This window comes from Acyrthosiphon pisum, chromosome A1 (assembly GCF_005508785.2).
Source record: "Acyrthosiphon pisum isolate AL4f chromosome A1, pea_aphid_22Mar2018_4r6ur, whole genome shotgun sequence".
In the NCBI taxonomy this organism is placed as follows: domain Eukaryota; kingdom Metazoa; phylum Arthropoda; class Insecta; order Hemiptera; family Aphididae; genus Acyrthosiphon; species Acyrthosiphon pisum.
Genome location: NC_042494.1, coordinates 83,400,376 through 83,424,968, shown reverse-complemented (window position 1 = coordinate 83,424,968; position 24,593 = coordinate 83,400,376). Strand labels below are relative to the sequence as shown.

Genomic DNA, 24,593 nt, shown 5'->3' with positions numbered 1-24,593 from the left:
TTTTTTAATCTACAAATAAAATTTTATGATATTTTTAGAAAAAAAACTAAAAAAAAATGAAAACTGACAATCTCCGTAAAGAGCTCAAAATAAGTCAAAATATTTTGAAAATGTTATGGTGTATAGAAAATGATAATATAAACATTCAGTCAAAATTTCATGTATCTACGGTCATTTTTTTTAAAGTTACACCAAAAACCAAATTCAATTTTGTGAAAAATCGATTTTGCGTAAAAATTCCCGTTTTTCCTTAATTTTTCTTTTGTTTTTCACGGCGCTTTTGAAAATTACTGGGAATTTTAAATTTTGACCACCCCAATGCACCAACGATATTCACTTTCCAATCGAACAAGATACTGAAGTTGAAAATCGAAGCATTATTTCGACTACTTATCGTGTACACAGACACAAAAATAAAAAAATAAACACACATCATTGTAAAATCAATACATTCATCGTTCCACTCAGAATCTAAAAAGGTGGATAAGTGGATGTTGCTCGGATGTACAGTAGGTTACAAGTGGGTCACTGCAATGGATGGTGTTAAATTTGAATTCAATGATATTATATCATTGTATAAGAAAAACGATTCTAACCGAAAACGGTCAGTCAGCCTATGATATTACTAAGTATATTTGATGATATTAGTATCTTACTGTTAATGAAGTAATTTATATATTTACCTATTTTCATGGAACTTTACTTTAAATTTTCGATCCTTAGCTATAAAAGTTTAACATTTTATAAATTTTTATAGATAGTAAACATTTTTATTCATAGAAAACAAAACTAAAAAAATTGAAAATTGACAATTTCCGTAAACAGCTCAAAAAGAGTCAAAATATTTTCAAAATTTTATCAAGTATAGGAATTGATAAAATAAACATATGATATGAATCTCAAGTGTCTACGGTTATTCGTTTTTTAATAACAATAAAATAACTAAGCCACTACATGAGAAATCGAGTGAATATCCAATATTGTAAAAATATGAATTTCAAAAAAAAAATTTAATTTGATTTGCTTGTAGACATTTTTTTGATAAAGGTAGATAAACTTGTGAGGAATCTTGTATTAAATTTTCAAATCTTAGATTTAAAAACAAAAATTTTTATGAATTTTCAACTCAAAATAATTCGCAAATTTTCGTGGTTTTTTCTTATTTTGTCAAGATTTGAACTTAAAATGCTTATAAATAAAAACTGTGACTAATGATTTTTAATATTTTACAAATGTCATTGTAACAATATAGTAGGAGCCTTGTATTAAATTGTCAAGCATTTTTACCCAAGAAATAAAATTTTATTGACATTCATAGAAAAAGACAAATAAAATTGGAAACAAAAAATGTTCCTAAACAGTTGAAAACAAATCAAAATATTTTGAAAATTTTATCGTGTATAGAAAATGCAAATATATACCAGTGAAAATTTCATGCATATACGTTTATTTGTTTTAGAGTTACATCAAAAACTAAAATTGATTTTGTGGAAAACTGATTTTGCGTAAGAAATCCCGTTTTTCTTAATTTTTATATTGTTTTTTCCGGCGCTTTTGAAAACTATTGGGAATTTATTTTAACCTCTCCAACGCACCAATAATATTTACTTTCCCATCGAACAAGATAATGAAGTTTAAAATCGAAGCATTATTTCGACTACTTATCATGTATAGACACAAAAATTAAAAAATAAAAACATACATCATTGTAAAATCAATAAATTCATCGTTCCACTCAGAATCTAAAAATATGTGAGTACGGAGTGTTTACAAATATTTTAATACAATTATTATGTTTTTCGAACCGCAGGCTCTTACCACCGAGGACCTCAACATTACCGGAATATCGGCCTGATCAGTAATGGCAACTCTCGTCTGCCTCAGATGCCCGCCTTAGCTTCAATCGCAACGACCGCCGCCGTGGCGATGCCCCGAAACAATTACATTAACCGCGGTCACCGCCCTTACCAAAACGTTATAATCCCAATGTCACCGTATTTCTGGTCGGCACCGAGATCCGGTCTGCATCGCGGTAACGACTATTACCGTGGTCTTGGTAGTAGAACTGCCATCTCGAAGAACCAACAGCACCTGTTTGGCGGATTGATCCCGAAGAAAACACGAAAGATCGTCATCGACGGGCCCGGCGGACACGTCTCTCAGTCATTTATCCGCGGACCTAATACTCATTATGGTTACTATTGAGCGTTGACAAGATACGGCTTTTTGAATCCGAATTTCACATATATTTCTGAATCAACCATCGCTTGTCTCTTAAACCTGTATAGTATGGTTTGGGCTGGTTTTTTAATATATACAAAATTGTTTGATTAGTAATTTTATTTGAAATCGATTTTATTTGTGTATAAGTATTTTTAAATATTGTTAAGTGTGAGCATATTATGTAAATATATGGTAGCACAAATCACATAAATACAAATATCATATCCATTTAAATTTTTATTCAGAATCGGAATACACTATAATTTTAGAATAATATATTGTCATAAACCTAATTAATGATGTAATAATGTGTATACTATATAAATATATATTATGCAACATTTACAAATCGTAATGATATTATAATCTCGTCAATCATAACACATCGGGATCCGAAAGCAGGATCCACCAAAGCACCATGATTCACAACCATTAACTTGCGCATTAAGTCTTATTATATCACGAGATTATATTATTAATATAGTCTTATTATTATTACTAAATAAATCTATTTGATCTGTTCTGTAGTTATTATTATTTATTTATTACTATACTGGATCATTTAAATTTTAAACCCATCGAAAATTTAGCTCGAAATATCAATATATAGGTCAAAGTTATACAAAAAATGCAAAAAAAAAATTTTTTTACATTGCTGTATAATAATGGTGGAAATGCCAAGTGATGTAACCCTCAACATATCAAAATCAAGGTTTTAACTGATAATGATAAAACACGTGTAAATAGTACTAAATACACATTTTCCCCAAGTAATGTATTAGCCTAAAATCATTATTTCAATGCTAAATTCAATCTGATTTAATTTAAGAATACTGTAACTCACAACAGCAACATAATATGGTCAACTGTTATAAGCAGTGGCGGTTTTTTGAATTTTTTCTGGGGGGGGGTCCTTAAACATTATCTCAAAATACTAATATACTCATAATATATTATATTATTATATACAATTATACAAATAATACCATCTAATACCATCAAGTTACAAAATGTAATTTATAATTTTAAATTATTATAACTCGATCGTTGCTTTAATTGAATTTTAATTATTTCATTAAAAAATATACCCATACGTTTTACAACTGAAAGTGTAAGCAACGCTTACACTGCTTATATGCACGCCACGCCACTGCTACACAGCATACGCACACGCTTCGACAATAGTATTATACATAATACTATATTATACATAATATTATACTACTGTCTATTGCTACTTGCTAGCGTAAGTTAAATGAAAGAAAACCATATTATAATTTATTAATTATAATTATTGACATAAATGCCCCAGTTGCCCCACCCCAAATGACGCCACTGCAGGCGCAACGGCTGAAAAGTGATTGTCAGTTAATCAACTATTGCTGCGCTAATGACCTACGTTCTTCGAATGGCCGAACGCTATTATTATCACAAATAATATATATCGTAATCGTTAACGTCATAATTTCAGGGAAAATATGGTATTTACCTAAATAGCTGTAGCTAACATTCTAATATACGAAATAATAAAGATGAAATCACCAGAAGTCCAGAATTATGTAGGTACAAGCGTACCTATATCCACACATAAAAATCGTAATTGTAATACCTATAAAAAAAAAATTACTGTCAAAACCCAAGCGGCTCGAGTGAATAATGTATCACAGCCTAAACTCGGGATATGGGGGGGGGGGGGGGTACCAGACCCCCTGGACCCCCCGTAAAACCACCACTGGTTATAAGCCACAGCGTATTCCACAATAATTATTGTAAACGGGTCCAGTTAATTAAGGTTACCCTCACTGTAACTCAACGTTGTTTTATAATGTACAATTAATGTAACCCTAAAAATCTCATAGCGTAACTCACCATTTCAAATATCAATTCAGGCAGTGGCGTATTTAGAATTTTGCTGCCCTGGGAACACATTTTTTTTAATGCCCTCCCCCCATAGCTCTTTTATATTGGGAATTTTTCTGACCCATAAAAAAAATTACAACACGTCATGTAATAATAAAGTAATATAATAACATGCAGTATTAAAATCTATCGAGTGCCTGTGATAACAAAATAAAGCAAATTGTAAAATATATTAATTTATTTTTTATCTATTTTATTAAACATATTAAAATTAATATTTCTTAAAAAAGACATCGATAAAAGCCACATAGGGCATTCTTGTATTAAAATCACGGTTAATATCAATATAAATATTTATAGAAAATTACAAAATCGTCCAATGATAATAATTTATAATTTATACGAAATAAGTACACAAATTTGATTTCCCTCCCTCCCCTCTCCCAAAAAAAAAATGGTTCTTACTTTTAACTGCATAATTATTTATTTAAGTACGTGTTTACTGATTTACAAATCAAATTGTACGTTCCTTTGGAAAATTGTTAACAAAACTATTAAAACTTTTGTCCTTGGTAAAACTGAATTGTTGGTGCTTACATCTCTTGGTATTTCGACTATATTATAATATTAATAAACTATTTAAAATTAAGTTCCTTCTTTAGTACCTACCTAATTTAATAAACGGGACTATAAGGTTATTAATTAAAAATAATTAACAGTTCAACGAGTGACGTAAATAATCTCTTTTTTCCGTCCGTTAAAAATGTATATTATATAACTACAGGTTCCTATACCAATAATTTTTTCCGATGATATCAACGGAAATACACGAAACGTTATTATATTGGGTTTATTTTACGTGTTGTATTGTAGTCTAACGACCTTTGATCAGTTTGTTCAGTTTATCAATCTAAAATAATTAATAATAACTATAAGAACGCGGTATAAATGTATGATAATGTGTAGGTACCTATATATTAAATACATGATCATAATATACCGTGTGTCCACAATAACAGGGTACAAAGAAAAACTGAAATTGTTGCACATATGTGGAAGATACAAAAATTAAAAAATTGTAAGTTATAGGAATTTACGACTCAATAGATTAATCCCACAAAAAAGTAATAAATTTGTACTGATAAATATAATTAACTGATTTATAGAGTGTACCCGGTTTTTGTGGACACACAGTACCTATACAATATACATACTTGGCCACTTAGGTATAACCCACGTATATTGAGGTCAATATACGCAATACCTACGCGATAGAGTTTTAATATTTAAATATAATATGCGTTTGTTCAACTTAATATAATATATTGTATATTTTAATATTATTATTTGTGTTATAAAATAAATACATATAAATGTTTTTCTTTTATGAATATTCTCTTTGGGTATATACATTTGTACGATAATTTTATTATAATGATGATGTTGGTCATCGGAATACCAACGATGGTCTAATTTTTACAAAATGTACATAAGTGTATTGCCTTAGCACTATTATTATTTATTAGAAATTAGAAATGTTATAATATTATTTAGCTGTTAGGGCTCGGAACATATTGCATTAAAAATGTTCGTAATATTCACGTGAATATGCAATTAAAATTACCAAACAATTCAACATTCCTCTACAATTATAGGGGATTAAAACAGGGAATACGGTAGGTGCAGTTGTGCAGGCTTACATCAGTAGAATATATTGGTACAATATGCATTGATATAGTGCAGAAATGATAGGCACTAATAATTGTTAAGAAGAAATGTTAGCATTTTATTTAACATTCATTTTCGAAATAAGCCCAAATTTGTATTCTATTTTAACATTCAACAATTTATATTTCCTCTAGAATAGGTACGTTTATTCTACAAACACCACAAAAAAATATGCAAATGCAAGAAGTCCCGCCGCCAGATAACCAGTACATCTTTGCATCTATTATAATATTCTTGTTTAAATGTTACTAAGTTAGTTATTCTCTATCGATCAGATGCTATTCTTTAGTTATATGCGAGTGCGAACTATCGTCTGCCTCGTCTAGTCGTCTAGTCCGCTGTTGGCCAAAAAACGTATGTTAATAGTGAATATATAGCAATACCATATCCTGCTTGAACTACTGCTTAATATCAATGGCCACAATAAGCATACGGGATAAACGACACCAGTGTTGGCCTAGCACACCAAAGGCCCATGGATCAGTTTTTTTTAAGGGACCCATAATTAACGGCCTTGATCTCTGTAAAGAAAATCCGAGCCTAAAAATTACATACGGTTCAATATTTTGATAAATACATTTTGGATTCCCTAATCCTTATATATAGAGCAGGAACACGCCAAGCAAATAAAATATTTACGAGACCCTAAAAAATAAAATAAAAAGGAAGGGTCCCGACCGCATTTGTGGCCCAGCAGCCATGGTCAGGCTGACACTGAACGACACAAATATACATATTAAAAAAAAAAATATATAGACTTCATGATACATCAAGAGCAGCCACCCATTAAAGACAGTCTGAATTTGTTTTATTTTTTACTTTTATATTTTATAGTTGGTCACGCACCATTTACGTTTGAGAAATATTTTCAGGGGGGGGGGGGATTTCTGAGAATTGTGTGGATACCAAGTTTTTTTTACCAAGGGATTTGAATGGATGGGATAGGTGGGTCATCAATATACTTAATGTATGTAGGTACGTGTAATATTATGCTAATTTAATTTTGTAACGAAAATTGTATTTATTAATATATTATAACCGAATTAGTTAAATAGTATTAATATGCATAGACGTATGGATGGCGACGTCATCGTCGTGTAAAAACACTCGTCTAATATTTTACATATAAGGCCAAAGGGTAAAAAAATATGACTGATTTTTAATCCATTGGTCAATATTTTTAAATCATACAACGATTAGTATTTTGATTAAGACCTTCAACATTTTTTTAAATTTGTATCATAATGTGCATTTATAATATTATCATTAATTAATCATCTCGCACGTTTTTAATGGATAATATTTTTTCTCCTATCCATTGCCGCGGTAGCCACGTGTCCTGTATGTTTGTAATGATCATCGTGTACCTATTATATATGTTTTAAGTTAAAATCATAAAAATATTAAAATTAGATACATACGTCAACATAAAATCATGGTTTATTTTAATTAGTGTTTCTTGGAATGGATGTTGAAAAAAAATTTTAAAAATAACTTGGAAATTTGTACGAATGATTTAACATAATATTTCATTAACACGGTCATTTAATAATCTATATTATAACATTATTACTATAGTGAGGGTCATACAAATTCCGCAATTCATGGAGTTTTTCTCATTCTGCCACAATATATTATTATAAAATCCCTACGTAGTGTTTTATTAGACAACAGGATTTCTTAACAAATACCTTTGCATACTATCAACTGTAGTAGATAATTATTATAATATTATTACGTTATTGCACTAATTTATTGTTCGATAAACTAATCAGTTTCGTTATACCGTTACAGACATTAATTTTTATTTTTAATGTACCTTTTTTTTTTTTTTTTCGTTTTGAACCGACGGCGCCGCGGGAAATGCTTTCGCAATACTTCCGCGATTTTTTAAAATATGTACCTACTACATTATAAAATTACTCATTTTATTTTGCTAATTAATTATTGTAATAATAATATGTAATTTATCAATTGAATTTTTTTTTCAGAGTCTGCTGATGATACAATATAATTTATGAATAATGTCTTATAACCACACCATTTAGTAGCGTGTGGAACTTTGAACGTCATTATTATACTTAGACATTTTATTAATACTATTTACACTTATAGTCTTATAGGTACATCATAACTCAATAACTCATAATATAATATAATAGATATTATAATAAACATATTAAAGCCAACGAGTCAACGAGTTTTACTTATAATATTTTTTTGAATTTATGATGTTACCAGTTGGCTATTCTACGATGATCAATATTATTTGTCCCTTATAACCTTAATATGTACATGTACACTACTACACCGTACGAGTACGAGTACATTACAATATATATTGTTATATATTGTATAATAATTATTAGGATCAGAATTTATTGGTAGATACCTACGTTAGCGTCCTCATACAAATGGCTTACAATTATATATATATAGTAATGTCCATATATTTGCATCATATTGGCATTAATGATCTATTTTGCATATTTTATAATTTTAGACACTAAAATTGCTTGTTATAATGTTATAATAGTGTATTTAAATTTTAAAAGAAACCAGTGTTGGCTAGATGCCTTGAGATATTACGCTCCTAGTTTTAATTTCATAAAATTAGTGAATAATTTATCTTTGACAAAAAAAATGTAAAATGTAAAAATAAATTAACAAAACAAATTTAGCTTAGATACATATAAAAGTAACTTTATTCAATCCGTTTTAAAGTTATAAGATGCTTCTCTTACACTTAATGTTTGATTAGGATGTTATTTTATTATATTTTTGTTGCTCAATAAGTATTTTATCTTTAACTATAATATACCTAACCATAACAAAAGTGGTATAAGAGGTCAAATATTGGTATAAACAGCCTCAATAAACATTTGTACCATAACAACACCACTGTTACGCCACTGTTCTAACTCTAGGTTATGGTTTTTATCATCTGTCCGCCTCCATAATAAACCTTCATTATATTACTGTTGCAACCTATATTTAAGTACTATATTATTATGACTCAAATTTTTGCAATATTATTTTAAATTTATCTAACAAGCGAAAAGCCGAAAACCATATGCTGAAAAGCCTCAGAGTGTTTTCTGTGTATGCTATCGCAGAGTAAGGAGATTTTTAAAAAATCGTTTACTCTATATTACGAGTTATTCATTTAAAAGTATGGAAAGTTTGTATTATGTATAGTAGTTAGAAGTAATTAACATTTGAAAAGATAGATGCCAGAAAAGTTCAAAAATACAAACGAATGCTTCAATTTGGGTCACCACTTGATTATGTTTTATTTTAAAACGGTAAGGTAATACGAGTACGGTAGTAGTGTAAACGAAATATATTATTACAATTGTAAATAATTTGAAGTACCTATTAAATAATGGCGTGACACACCAGGTTAGTATAAAAAAAACCAGTAACCATAATAATATAATATAATACAAGATACAACTATAATATGTATAATAATAACAAGGTGACAACTATACATACATCGGCGTACAATTATTATAATAATAATAATAAACTGACTTAAATTAAATGTGCATCGTGTTTTAATATAATATAGTATATTATGACAGAATGACGTATCGAACAAACATCGGGATGTTGATTGTTTTTTCTCTCAAACATTTCAACATAAACAATATAATATTATAGTAAACGCGCCAGTATAGTCCATGCGAACCAGCACGACTTGTCCATTACAATATCCATATACTTTCGTCTAGACCTTGGAGCCAAAAAAAATTTAATAAACGCTAGTAGCATTCTTGCATAAATAATATATTGTACACAACATACATATTATGAACCAATCTCGGAGTTGGAACTTGAATATAATGTTAAAACGTAAGATAAATTGAAGTTTCATTCTTTTGTAAATCGATTACAACGAAATAATAATTTAGCTGTTAGCTGTTGTTCAAAATGTGACTTTTTTTTAACTACATATCATTGTATATAAGTACATAATATGTGTTTGATATAATGATACAATTAAATACACTAAAATAAAACGTTAAATAATACATGAAGAAAGTTGAGCAGGGCATAAATACATTTTAAATATTATATAGGTAAATAAAAATCATGATTATAGGTATACACCTATTTTACATATATCATCGCAACTTTGCCTTTTGCGAGTGTCGTTGGCGAAGGGGTGTACATTTTTTTGTAAACTTTCGTGACCAGCACGTGATTAAAATAATATTAACTATATGTTATAGGCATTCGAAGAAAGGTTTGAAAAATGGTTTTCTCCTCGTGTTTGGGTGGGCTCTCACTGCACCCGCCGCCAAGTATATTGCTACCACGGGTTCGTGATGCCGCCGTGGTGTTGCGGCTGATGCACAGTCGTCTTCGTGGCCGGGACTGCGCCAGGTGGTTTGCCTTTTGACTTTTTGAGCGTCGCAAGAGGCGTCAACTGAACCGTTTTGAGCAGGCTGACGACGAAATCCGAAAAAGGCCGATGGTCGTCCGGCCGTATTCCTGGGCCGGAGCTTGAAGTTGCACCGACAGCTGCGTCAATCTTCTGTTGCCGGATGGAGTATTCCAGCCGGCCGCTGCCATTATCACCATTTGTACCACCTGCGCCACCTTCCGAACTTGCACCGCCACCACTACTTGTACGGTCTCCTGAACTTACACCATTACCTGCACCTTCGTCCACGTAGTCAGCCGTCGGCACGCTTCCGTCGTCATTGTCATCAGGTGGCTTGACCCATTCGCCGTCGTGACCGATAACCTCCAAGGGATAGTCGGGCATGAAGCCGTCCTTGTACCGATGCCGGCTGACCAACCGTCCAGGACCAGCTTCAACGCTGGGATTGAACATCTCGAAAAACGACTTGAGCACAGTGTCCATGCAACAGTCGTACTGGCGCTGTAACATCGTCCGAGAAGGGGAAAAATGTCATTAAACCCGTCAAGTCTACCGACCGTTTTTTAAGTTACCTATATATTTTTCATATAAAGAGAAAAGATATCAATGTTTAAACATTCGAACCCGTAATTATGTTCCATAGGTACCTAATTAAATGTATTAATTATTTTTACATTTATAAAACATTATCTAATACCTATAACTGCAAACTATAATTGCAAAGTCAAGTAGGTTTGAACGGATAGAATTGATGAATATTATATTATTATATTCTGGTATAATATAATATATGTATAGGACATTTGTTAATATGAATATATACTGCATTTTGGAACGTTTTGTTAGTTTCTACGATTTATTCGAGCAACTGTTTAAATATTTTGCAAAATATGTAGATATTGAACGCAAAATTTTAAATTTGAACTTTTATCTAGGTACTTATTAAATTACTTTTTATTCGATTTCACCATACTATAAAAACAAACACCTAATATTTAAATTTTAAAATATTAACAATAGGTATAGCTGATATAGTGTATTATAATTTTATTTTCGACCACTTTGGAGGTGACTGTACACTTGCCACAAAAATGCATCATATAATATAACATGTATATATTATACTATATGGATTTTAAATGTTTACAGCCAGTCCACGCGTGTAAGGCACATTGGCACTGCAGGAAGTGGACTTTGAAACAATGAATCATCTTGGTTGTTACTCATATTATATTCTTATCATTGAATTATTGTTGGAAAGTAGTCGAGAATCGTTACGATCGCACTGTGCATGTGCCATTTTAAATGAGTTTTAATAATTTAAATTGAAACCAGAAAGTTCATAGCAGTATACCTACCTAATAAATAATAATATGAAGTATATACCTAGAGAGTAGCGGTTAGCACTAAGCCGCCAGACCTTATATTTTGATTGTGATAATTGTGCGAGTGTAGGTACAATAAAATAACTACGAGTATCACATTTTCATTTCTCATCAGTTCTTTTGTCTTTTAATATGTAAAAACTGTTGTGTATAACAGTTTACCACATTTCAATATAATATACTCTAACCTAACAGTTATTTGACCTAAATTATATTATTATATACTAGATATAGTAGGTATCATATACTACCCGCCTTTCTTATGTTTATGCAGTGGCTTGTATAAAAAATATAAAGTTTTTTTTCGCGGTACTATCATTATAAAAATGTTTAAGTAATCTATGTCAATTCTAAGCAATACTGCACACGGTAGGTACTGTTTTTATCGAATTGGTTGGAAACTAATAAATACCCAAATATGATTATTCATAATTAGGGCCTGGATGTTGATGCCCTAAGAAACCAATAAACATTTCCTAAAAAATATGCATTTATGACATAAAAACCCCCAAAATACATTATTAATTTTTAAATGTTAATATCCTATATACTACTTAAAAATCACTCATAAAAATGTTAATGTTAGTAAAATTATTTATTGATTTTAAAATTTAAAATTATAGTTTATAAGCATATAATTGTGATTTTTTTTCGATTTGTGGACAATATAAAAATATAATAATATCATAATGAAAATAATTTACTCATAATAATTTTTCTCTTAACTGTTAAAATAAAGTGAAAATACCAAAAAAAATACCTTAAAAGCCATATAAATTACCTAAAAACCAAAAAAAAACACAAAAAACGCAAAATAAAAATCAGTTATATAGCCTTGTATAATATTATGTTACTGAAATACATTTTAAGCTAGGCAAGCATCGTCTATGATATTCCAAAAAAATTGCAAAAGTTATTCGGACATCCGAACCCCATCCATAATATTATAATGTAGTAGGTATGTACTCACGGGCAAACAAGACATCATCAGGGCGCAGAGTGCGAACATCATGTACACTTTCATGATTATTCACGTCATGTCACATCCGTGATCCAACAGGGTATTCAAACGTCAACTATACGTCTATACATATTATTATTTTCATCAGTATAAAATGTTTGTTGGCCACCTGAAGTTAACACCTTTTTTAATTAAAAAAGTGTTATGTTTATAAAATATTCAACGAACACTCGCGTAAACGTTGTACGCATAGGTATGTCAAACGTCAATAACCTTCGTAGAGATTTCCTTGTTTTGGGTATACCTTTTTCGTGTCTCATAAACACTGTGCAATAGAAAATATAATATATATCTAATAAACGAAATAATATAATTTATTTTACAATTTATTTTACTTCAGGTACCTACATGCCAATTATAATAACTTAATCACAAAATATCATTACATATGATTTACATTACAACTATTATACTAATATTACTAGATTAAACGTGGTAGATGTATAATATAATTTAGTTAATAGTTATTATTTATTGCACACAGCACACCTGCATTATTATATTATTAGTGGAATATAACAAAGTGTATTTAGTGTATTATTAAGTCAAGGATTTGATCAAAGGACAACAGCAGGGTCTAAATGGAAAAAATAGAAAAATACATAATAATATTATTACAATAATTTGACCAGTAATATCCGAAATAAAATTATAAATTAATAATATTTTAATGATCGTTATTTTCAACGGTTGCGTCGTATTAGGCACTGTATTAGCATATAATTTATAATTGTTTGTATTATTCGCCTGAATAGGAGTCAGTACAAGATTATGTTTATGATTTTCGTAGCGTTATTCGTCACGGAATTGTTATTAGGACTTTTAATGGTTTCAGTATAGATTGGAGTGGGTTGATTGGTTTCCGTCTTCCCAGTCGTTGTAATGTTGTATGCGTCATCTGACGTTTCATCGTCGATTCCAGTATTCGTTTCGGGAATTTTTTTGCCATTTTCCACAGGTCCGACGTCATCTGCAGCGTCGGATGCTCTGGTCGCGCCGGAAGTCTGTATCGTTTCTGCGGTATTGTTGACACTGGGGTTTTCATTACTTCCGGTATAAGTATCATTGTCTTTTCTGCCCGCATTTGACCCGACCTTCGTATTTTCCGTATAACTCGGCGTACTTGCTGTTGTGTTTATAGTTTCTGTCAGATTTTGGTAATTGTTGGTATTGGTTACTGCTGGTACATCGTTAGTTCTATTCACTGGATTAGAACCGTTTTGACGATTCTCCGTTACTACTGCAGTATAGTTTAAATCAGTATTATTTCTAGTTTCGGCAGTTACGGTATTGTTGCTGGTGTCATTAGGTTTATATATTTTGTCTGTATTGGTATTATTCAAACCAGTCGTATTTCCAGTAATGTTTGGTACACTTGTAGTAGTTGTGTCCTTAGTTTCAGTATGGTTATTGTTGCCTGCAGTCGTTATGGGGATTGTATCGCCTTCAATAACTGCAGGATTAGAACTGTTTTGGTTATTATTTTGATCGGTAGTAGTATCATTTCTAATTTCCGTAGTTACGGTACTGTTGCTAGTGTCGTTGGGTTCGTATTTTTTATTTGTGTTAGTAATATTTGAATTACTGGTATTATTCACAAAGTTTGGACTTGTTGTGTTTTTAGTTTCTGCTTGGTTTTGATTGTTGTCGTTCATTGTAGGTTCTTCTTTATATCCAGAAACTGGATTAGAAGAATTTTGGTGAGTTGAAGTCATTGTTGCCTGGTTAGGATTGATAGTAGTGGTAGTATTTGAATCGGTTGTATTTTTTGATGTTAGGTTTGGTGGACTTACCGTTTTGTTCTTAGTTTCAGTTTGGTCATTGTTGCTTTTAACTATAGGCATTTTATTGCCTTCAGTAATTGAACTAGAACTATTTTGTTGATTTTTAATATATATTTCTGTACAGTCTGGGGTTTCAGTAGTATTATTTTTGGACTCTATAGTAGTTATGTTGTCCATTTTTCTACATGTGCTAGGGTTGGTAGTTTTATTCATGAGTTCTGTGCAATTATTAGTTTGGGGATTCACAGGGTCCGTCATATTATAAATATCAGTCATATTCAGACACTTTGGATCCAATGCGAACACTGCGGGAGGATTAAACCGTTTGTTTTTACAGTTGTCGTCAGGAATATGCACAGCCTTAAGGATGTCGTTGAAATGCGACAACAGAACGTTTTTGCACTGGCCCACGTCCACCATCACTTTTTCCGGATCGTAGTCGTATGAGTCGGTCGGCTCTTCCACACTACACCGGACGAACGGCATGCGTTTCCCGTTTGGGAAAATAAAGTTGATCATCGTCGGGTTCCTCAGGGCATCAATCACGTGTCTCACTGTCTGCACATCCACTAGTTTGCCGTCACGCCATTTGATCTGCCGAACCTTGCAGGGAACAACTGCAGCCGTCGGTGGCCTTTGGAAATGTTCTCTGTCCACGGCGTAGTACAACGAAAACGGCACTACCATTCCCTCGTGCGTGATGACAAATGATGAACCTCTCAGCTCCGGCAATTCGTCCGCTATGAGAGAACGGTACAGTGAATACTTTCCGCTAACGACGTTGGGCACCATTAAAGTTTCCGATCCCGATGTTAAGCTGCTCACTATGTTCCGGTATTCGTCCATTTCTACTTTCAGTGTACCGTTGGCCAATGTGACGTGGTTGGTCGAGCCGATTTCCGACGGTCGCGGCGAGTCCTCTAGATCACCACAACCGTAATACCGCAAAGTTTCTTGGAACTGTTTGTACGTCATGTTTTTGTTGTCAAGTATAACACGGATTTCTGATTTTTGGTCTTCAGCTGGCAAATAAGGACTGATGGTCTTGAATTTTATATATGGCAGAACGATACCACTCGGAAGCTCGACCATGATGTTGGTCAACTGGCAAATTTCCTGGTTGATCGGTGGCGCTACGTCGTCCTGACTATCGTCGTAATTCACAGTAACCTTACCTTGAGATGAAATTACTATTGGATAGGAGTTTTTAAATCCATCCGGTGGTTGTCCCGGACCGCTGCGAATACCTCTGTAGTTAATTGTTACTGGCGCTTTGTCTGAAAATATTATTGGCGAACGATAATATCCTTTTATAATATTTTGATTCCATCCATTTGGGTATTGTCCTTTGTCAACGAATGCTATTTGTTGCTGTTCTGTAGGATTGTACGCAGGATTGTGCGTAAGATTGTTTGTCTGTCGACGATTAAGATTATGTTCCACAAAATCTTTTTCCGGAACGTAAGTCCTACATTTCACCTGAAATATAAAATTGAAGTATACTTTAAAATCATGATATTACCACTATTAGGTATTATTGAAAGGTAAAAACGGTGCAATGTTGTGTGAAACATTAACCGATGATATGTGCCTATATTTATGTTAATGCCGTCTGCTCATTTTGACTTTTTTTGACCACATGTTATGTAAAATACATTAAATTGTGCTATTTATATTTCATTATTTTTCTTAAAACGTTTACATGTAGTATTTTACATAGGTACCTTAAATTGTAATATTTTTTTGAAAAAATGGATTTAATGGTTTTAAATTATGACTGTATTATTTATTACTTATTATTGATAATTTAAAATTTAGAAACATATTAAAACTTTTATACTTATAGGCTATAATCTATGATTATCAAACAATCAAAAGTTAATATTATATTTACCCAGGTACCAAGTAACTCAGGTTTCAGAAAATTAATATAAAAATTAATTATTCCATGAGATTTAATATACATTATACCTAAACAGTGAACATTATTATCAAATAATTGTCATTAAGGGTTAACCATTTTTAATTAAAAGCTAACCAATAATTGTATTCTTTGACAAATTAAAGAATGTAGAGTTCGCATGTCATGAATAACTGCGAACAACTTTATGCCGACTTTTTTTTATCAGATTATAATATAATATTAATCAATATTATAACTTTTTATAAAATGTAACCCTTATAGCCAAAATAAGAACTTTTGAACATATGATATTTGATCATATTATATATAGTTTAACTACTATTACTAGGAGTACAGCAGTAGGTACGTGAAAATAATCCTATCAAAACCTTGTAAATTAGTATCTCACCTTAAGGATACATATTTGTAATGATGAGTTAGGTATATATGACTTTATAGATGTACGGTATGTACCATCGTACCTACCAACATAATATGTTTTGTACGAAATAAATATAATATAAGAAATAGTTGTATACTTACTTGCGAAAATAATGACGTGGTCGTCAGTATTATCAAGTGAAATATCATGATTTCGTTGAAGTTCAATATGTTATTTCAAAACTTCAAATAATTGTTGGACCCAATATCGCAACACAATTCACACTGAAGAGTGCGCTGTCTTTATACTGTTCTTAGAACTACTATTGTACATGGATATCCTAGAGTCTATCCATAGTGGACACAGTTTACAATTTACATGCATTTTATATCTTGTCAAAGCGAAGCGCCATATTATGTACAATCAATTACGTGTTTCTATATAAATGCTTCCTTAACCGATACGAAACATGTTGCATACCTATACATATATATATTATGTATATTTATGTTTCATATGTAATACATAGATTAATATGTAGATTGGACGTAATAGTTTGGTTTTAAACGCGTCAACTATAATGATAATACTACTTGATTTGCATTTTTTTGCATTTTAGTATTGTCGATGAAAGCTCTATCACAAAATAATGTATATTATACACTTTGTGTAAACATAGCGTCCATTGATATCGCATATGAATGCGTGTCTTATTATGTGTATATAGAATATAATAAATTATATATGACATAATATTATCTCGTTCGCTGCTAAATATTATTATGATAATCGAATTTTGTCTTCTATATAGTTATCAAAATAAATCTAAAAAATATGCGTATTTTTATTGATCACCGATAAAATTACGTGCGTTACGAAAACTTTGTTATTGTATGATATTTTGAGAGTAAAATATTAATTTCAGTTATTTATCACGAATTTACAACACAATCAATAATATATTATAGTTACATAGTTTTTTTTATTGAGTATAAAAAAAAAAACAATAAGTTATTAAAAAAATGGTTATTACAACGATAAACGAGTATTCGAATAATACAATTGATTTCTTAAATAAAAAAAAATCAAGGACTACGTATAAAATACATAATTTTTTTATACATTTTTTATTTTATATCCTGTGTTTGACCGTATAACTATTTGGTTTGGCATGTCCTTGTTAGATACCATTTTAAATTCTAAGCAGAATTGAATTACTTACTTATTTTTGTGTCTATCATTACCTTTTGGATTAGTATAGGTACTATTATTTTTATACCTTATTCTTCCACTTTGAGGGTGGTTTCTGATAGACAATTGGATTTAGTTGGTACATGGTATGGGGGAGAGGAGTCAAACGTCATGTGTAGGTACTTTTCAGAATAATTGTGAATAATTAAAAAAAAGTACAGGAAACGGGAATATTTTCGCAATAACAGTTTTTGACAAAATCAATTTGATTTTGTTATTTTGTAAAAATTCAAAATTTAGGATGGTATATATTTGAAGTTTTCACCAAATATTAATGCCAACTTTTTCTAGAGATAAACTAATTAAAAAAATATTTTGGCTCTTTTAGACATATTTATATTTTATATTTTATAGATATAATATTAGATATCTTAGGTTAGGTTGGGTTTAGATCACCGTATTTGCTCAGAATTGTTGTTTTCGTAGGTTAACACATCCATTATTAAAGCGACCTATTCAATAATGATTGACGAAAACTTCTATATAGTAGAGCCACATATTGAATTATCTGTTTTTTTTTATTATAAAAAAAATATAACATTTACCAAATGGAATTTTACCGCCTCAACGTAAATTAAAACGTGGACGTCCGCATGACCTTCTGGCTTAACTGCAGCTCCACATTATACAGTAGCGTTGCTAATTGCTATAATAAGTAATATTTTGTTTGAAATATTTGACCGTTTTTACTTCACTTATATTTGGTTATATATTAATTATGTAATTCTCTGTGAGTTTAAAAACAATTATTTTACCGTTTCGATTGCTATAACGTTTCATTGATGCACACGATTAAAAATTTACCTTTGCAAAATAGTAAAAATACATAATATTAATATTATCCCTGATATTTGTTCACGGGCCTCAGATAAAGACTACTCGGGCTGAACACCAAAACTGAATTCATAATAAATATATTATACAGTATATGTATATTTAAATATTTTTTATTTACTTAGGAACAATCTTAAACAATATACGTACGTTACACGTTATACGTTACAAATAAGTGATAACTCATTAGGCAATACATAATTAAATAATATATTATTCAAACATTTTATTCATTCTAAAAAATGCCCATAAATATATAATATACCGACTACAGCATTTTACATTCAAATAATTCTTAATATTATATTACACATATATAGGTAGGTACAATATATTTTATAGATACATAATACTTTTTTTTCTTTAATTTTTGAACGTAAGTCTACATGTCTACACTTGATCTAAAATTCTTTGTTTCACTTAAATGATAATATGTAATGCAAGTTTGCTATCAGAGTTTTAATGAAATATTTTATCATTCTCTAACACCTATTTAGATGTGACGTCTTCTTCGGAGGAAAGTTCGTTGTTTGATTTTATCGTTGAATTTTTTCTACTGTTCACCAGGGACAATTTATCCAATATTCCGTTTGAATTTAAAAAAAGTTTTAATTTAATATCATTTTCGACCAATAATATTAAGCCGTTGCGGGCGTCACACGATTTTTGCGAATTCTGTTGATTGTTTGAGCTCTCGTATTTTACATTATTTATTTGAGATGATAATATTTGGTCATTTTTTGAAATATCTTTCGGATGATTACTATCATTATAGATTGATTTGATAACTGTACTATCATCTGCATCATTCCCATCCTCTTCTTTTTCTGTTTTACAATCTTTTATGGTAGTAGTCTCAGTTGGTTCGTTTTCATTTATCGAAACGGCAGTATTTTCTTCTTCACACGGTTCTCCTCCTGTGGTCTTCGGCAACATAAAAGCCACTATAGGATTAGCCTTAGAGCCAGGTGAAGATTGTTTATGTTCAGTAATTGAATTTTTTGGGTTAGTGGTCTGGGGTCTCTCAGGCATTGTAGAATTTAATATCCTTACGTACTGATGATCTACAGGACTATCACTTGTATCACAAGAAGCATTTTCAGATTTCAATATTCCCGGTGGTAAGTGTATCACCGTAGAAGAATTTTTATTACCGAGAGTACTCATCTTAGAAAATTGGTCCATATCATTTGGATAAATATACTTGTACGTATTACCCTTACCATCCTTTAGCATCAATACACTTGGTTCGTTTTTCACTTGGTGAAGACTATTTGACACTTTTGTAGAATTTTTATTTGATCCGCGTACCTTAAAAATGTAAATAATAATGAAATGTATTATTTAAGATTATAAACGGAGAATATACCTAATGATTTTACATATTGAATGGTGGGTGTGTTTTTTTAGTTTAGTTTGTATTGCGATAGGAGAAAAAAGTTTTCGATCTTAAACTTTGCTGGTGTTTTCTACTAAAAACGGGAATTTTCACACATAAACAGTTGACATCGATTTTCATATTTATTATATGTAGGCAACTCAAAAATACTAGGATACTTAAAATTTTCGAAACATTTTTATATCACCATATTTTCTTATCCATGGAAATATTCAAAATATTTTGATTCCTTTTGAGCTATATTCAATGACATTTTGTTTTTAGTTTTTATCGATATATTATGTATTTAAGTGGTCTATAAGCAATATGTCGCAATATCAGATAGCTTGAAAATGTAATACAAGGTTCCACATAAGGTTGTTATTATAGCTATTTAAAATATTAAAAAGGTGGATAAGCGGATGTCGCTCTGCTTTACAGTAGGTTACAAGTGGGTCACTGTATAATGGATAGTATTCAATTTGAATTCAATGATATAATATCACTGTATAAGAAAAACGATTCTGAGCGGCGACGGTTTGTCAGTCTAGGTATTAGACATACCTATTATAGGTAGGTATACTTATCTATAGTATTAAAAAAAATTTACCTATAATAGGTATTAATAATAAATTCCAAATTAATCATATCACAATATCCATCAGGTAACGCGTTATACATCAACAACAAACCGTGGTACTATCATAGATATATAATAGTATACTTTAGAAGTTTCAAGTACCCACAAATAATATTATACAATCATTACAATCACAACAAAATAAATAAAATATTTATCCCAGGTTTTTTAATATGTAATTTCGTCCAAATTTGAACTTAAAATGACTATAAAAATAAACTGTGCCTATGTATTTCTCAGAATTTTCGGCAACAGAATTAAATATTTACGTGGAATCTTGTTTTAAATTTTCAATCCTTAGATATAAAAGTTGAACATTTTATAAATTTTTAACTACAAAATAATTATTCAATTTTAAATTTGATAAATTTTGTCAATTTTTGAACTTTAAATGTTTATAAAAAAAAACTGTGACTAAGGATTTTTAATATTTTTCATCTGCTTTTGAAACAATATACTAGGAGCCTTTTATTAAATTTTCAAGCTTTTTTAATCAACAAATAAAATTTTATTGATATTTTTAGAAAAAAAACTAAAAAAAAAATGAAAACTGACAATGTCCGTAAAGAGCTCAAAATAAGTCAAAATATTTTGAAAATTTTATGGTGTATAGAAAATGCTAATATAAACATTCAGTCAAAATTTCATGTATCTACGGTCATTTTTTAAAGTTACACCAAAAACCAAATTCAGTTTTGTGAAAAATCGATGTTGCGTAAAAATTCCCGTTTTTCCTTAATTTTTCTTTGGTTTTTCTTGGCGCTTAAATTTTTACCTCCCCAATGCACCAACGATATTCACTTTCTAATCGAACAAGATACTGAAGTTGAAAATCGAAGCATTATTTCGACTACTTATCGTGTACACACTACACAGACACAAAAAAAAGATAAAAAATAAAAAAAAAACACACATCATTGTAAAATCAATACATTCATCGTTCCACTCAGAATCTAAAATAGGTACATAGGTGTGATATTTTATTAGAGACATTTGAATTTCAAATTTGTTCGAAATTAAATATTATATAAACGAAGAATACCCACTTTAGTTTTAAATTCATTTTTAGGCTAACTTTACCGTATAACGCCTACTGAATTACTTTAGTAAAATAAATTATTATAATAGCAATATAAATATATCATAAAAATAAAATATTAAAATATTAAGATATTATATACTTATAAGTTATTAGTAGTGGTGTAATTTTTATTATATGCATAAATAAATCATAAATATATTACAAAGTTAATGATGTATCTTAAAATATATATTTAAATATAAAATTGTACAGTCAATGTTTGTTTTAGTTACTTTTATCGAATATTTATAATATATTATAGTATATACCATGTAGGTATCTACACTGAATAATTTTTATTAAATAATAATAAAAATTAGTAATATCAATTTATTATTAGGTATAACTTTTTTATGTTCTAATTTCGTCTATTGTTTGGTTGTTATGAAACGTAATAAAATTCAAGAAAATTTAGTGTTATTAGCTGTATTAGAGTTCATTGACCTATAATCATAATTAGGGGGAAAAAATATCTGTGTATTTTCGTAGGTTTTTTTACAATATTGTATTTTTAAAATCAGTTATTAATATTTTTACATACTCTTAATTAGTTTAAAAATATAAAACGTCCTAAATACCCAACGACAGAAAGCATAATATGATGTTTTGCCTTGAAATTCGATAATAGGTATTAATTTGCTCTAAATTAAAGCTAACACAGCAAAATTGGAACAGCTGAATAGAAATTTGCTTTGTTGTACGTTTGTGAGACGGAGACAATGTATTACATTTCAATCCTTAATGTTTAAACTTGAAAATTTTTAACTTCATAATTATTTGATAATTTTCGTTTTTATGTCAAATATTTTTGTTAACATTTTTACTTCAAACGCAAATAGAAATAAAATAATATAATTTCAGGAGTTTTTACTCAACCTCATGTTTTATATCGAATTTATAATCCAACTAATAAATTACTCTTATCGAAATACTACCTCATACTTGTTTGTTTTTATAGATCATTAAATAATTTAATCTTTTTTATATTTAAGAATTATTTATTAGGAAAAAATACTTTTCCGATTATTAATGTTTAACTAATGCAAGAACTCATTATTATCAATTACTTACCTGTGAAATAGCGGAAATCATAAAAAATATATTTAACATAAACCAAAACATCGTAATTTTAAAACACATATTTTAAGATTGTGAGCACTGCGTAATTTTGCAACAGTTAAATTAATTATATTTTAGCACTTTGAACTCTGTCTGTACTAAATGAAAGAGATACAATGCATACATACTATAATAATACAAGCATCTTTATATGAGCAACATTTGTATATAATTTAGTATTAAAAAATTTACCTACCTACTTATTATGGGTGGTGAGTAAAACAATACTCAATTTGTAAAACGCAAAACATTAAAACGTGACAAATTAATATTACTTATTATTTTTATAATAACGATAAAACCATAACAGGTTTAATGTTTTTTGTTTAGTATCCGTCCTATTAATATTAAAAACCTTTATTAAGTAACAGTGAATAGGTACAAGTTTGTTTTTATAGAAACAGCGTACTTCCTAAAATAGTAATATACTTTAGACTTCATGAATAAACCTTAAATGTATAATGTTAGGTGATATTTATATGTAAGACATAGGTAGCTACTATATTCATTACAATATATGTATATTATATTAGGTATATATATACCTAGTTATTTTTATTGGAATTAAAAAAAAATTAATTTAGAGTTCAATATTTTAAACCTCAACAGAATAGAAAAAAAAACTATTAAATTTAAATAAATTGTTTTAAAATATTTGTTTAATTTTAGTTAATAGGTATTATATACAATTTGAGTCACATAATATATCATGATTTTTGGACTTTGAATTCAAAAAAGGAATTCTGAGAAAAGTTTAGTTTGCCTAATGTAATGTTAAAATATTAAATTTCGACTTCCACTTTATGAACCTATTATATATACAATAAGTTTAATACATATATTTGCAATGTTGAATAAATGCATTTACGTATGAAGACTGCACTAGTGCAGTTCTATCAAAAATAGTCTTAAGGATTTTGATAAATAGAACTCAGACCCAATATAGGCATTACCTAATGCATGGACCCAAAAGCATATCATTAAAAATGTATTAAAAATCTGTCATTTCTTCTTCAAAATTGTTATTTGTAGCAATTCAATTATTTTCTTTTTATTTTATTTGTATTACCTGAATTGTAATTCAATAATAAATTGTAGTCTACAGTATCAAAACATTAGGTATCAGTGTATTACATTATAATATTAACACCTGTGAAATAGCCTAACTACCAGTTTTTATTTGTCTGATACCTATAGTACTTTATTTATATAAATATATAATAATGGTCTGGACAATATGATATTATAATCAGAGAATGGATTTTTAAGCATAAAAAGTATCAGAATATTATGCTATATGAAAATCGTGAAAATCATGAAAATATTGTAGGTTATAATATCTATAATGTGTAATAGTACCTACATCCTTATATTCCTGATATTTCACCTTGGTACTATTGGACCATAAACTATTATAACTATTATGTATGATGTATAAAGAATATAATATAATATTTTAAAAACAAATTATCAAACGTTTGATTTATTTTAAGTGTGACTGTGTGAGGTTGTATGCCATGAATAAAATACTAACTGATATCCAATTATGGTTAATAAAATACAAATTGCCCCGACATCATAAATTAGTAAATTCTCCTAAGTTTGACATTT

At 29.5% G+C, this 24,593-nt stretch overlaps 4 protein-coding genes across 7 annotated transcripts in view; 1 reads left to right on the top strand and 3 right to left on the bottom strand.

Moving 5' to 3' along the window:
- LOC107882902 overlaps positions 1-2,390 on the top strand; it is a 7,504-nt gene extending 5,114 nt beyond the window's left edge. For all 3 annotated transcript variants that reach the window (XM_016802021.2, XM_016802020.2, XM_016802019.2), the window contains one exon: positions 1,811-2,390. In XM_016802021.2, the coding sequence (XP_016657510.1) occupies positions 1,811-2,205 (395 nt within the window). In that variant the 3' untranslated portion in view covers positions 2,206-2,390. The remainder of the gene's footprint in view (positions 1-1,810) is intronic.
- Positions 2,391-9,089: 6,699 nt separating this feature from the next.
- On the bottom strand, positions 9,090-12,704 carry LOC100571227. Its single transcript, XM_003242424.3, has 2 exons — positions 12,560-12,704; positions 9,090-10,705 (listed from the first exon to the last, which is right to left on the bottom strand). Exons 1-2 carry the CDS (start codon positions 12,611-12,613, stop codon positions 10,130-10,132), a joined length of 630 nt encoding a protein of 209 aa, XP_003242472.1. The 5' UTR covers positions 12,614-12,704; the 3' UTR covers positions 9,090-10,129.
- Positions 12,705-12,903: 199 nt separating this feature from the next.
- LOC107882901 (homeobox protein 13-like) lies at positions 12,904-17,019 on the bottom strand. The gene is made up of 2 exons (XM_016802017.2): positions 16,841-17,019; positions 12,904-15,873 (listed from the first exon to the last, which is right to left on the bottom strand). The coding sequence occupies exons 1-2, from the start codon at positions 16,886-16,888 to the stop codon at positions 13,369-13,371; spliced, it is 2,553 nt and encodes an 850-aa protein (XP_016657506.1). The 5' UTR covers positions 16,889-17,019; the 3' UTR covers positions 12,904-13,368.
- A 1,831-nt stretch (positions 17,020-18,850) lies between these two features.
- Positions 18,851-24,593, bottom strand: part of LOC100571382 — a 13,491-nt gene continuing 7,748 nt past the window's right edge. The window contains exons 1-2 of one of the 2 annotated variants that reach the window (XM_003242426.4): positions 22,935-23,123; positions 18,851-20,075 (exon numbers count right to left, since the gene is read on the bottom strand). In XM_003242426.4, coding sequence (XP_003242474.1) covers positions 19,254-20,075; positions 22,935-23,003 — 891 coding nt within the window. In that variant the 5' untranslated portion in view covers positions 23,004-23,123 and the 3' untranslated portion in view covers positions 18,851-19,253. Of the gene's footprint in view, positions 20,076-22,934; positions 23,124-24,593 lie in introns of those variants that run through there. The other variant, XM_008181837.3, reaches the window with a different exon arrangement.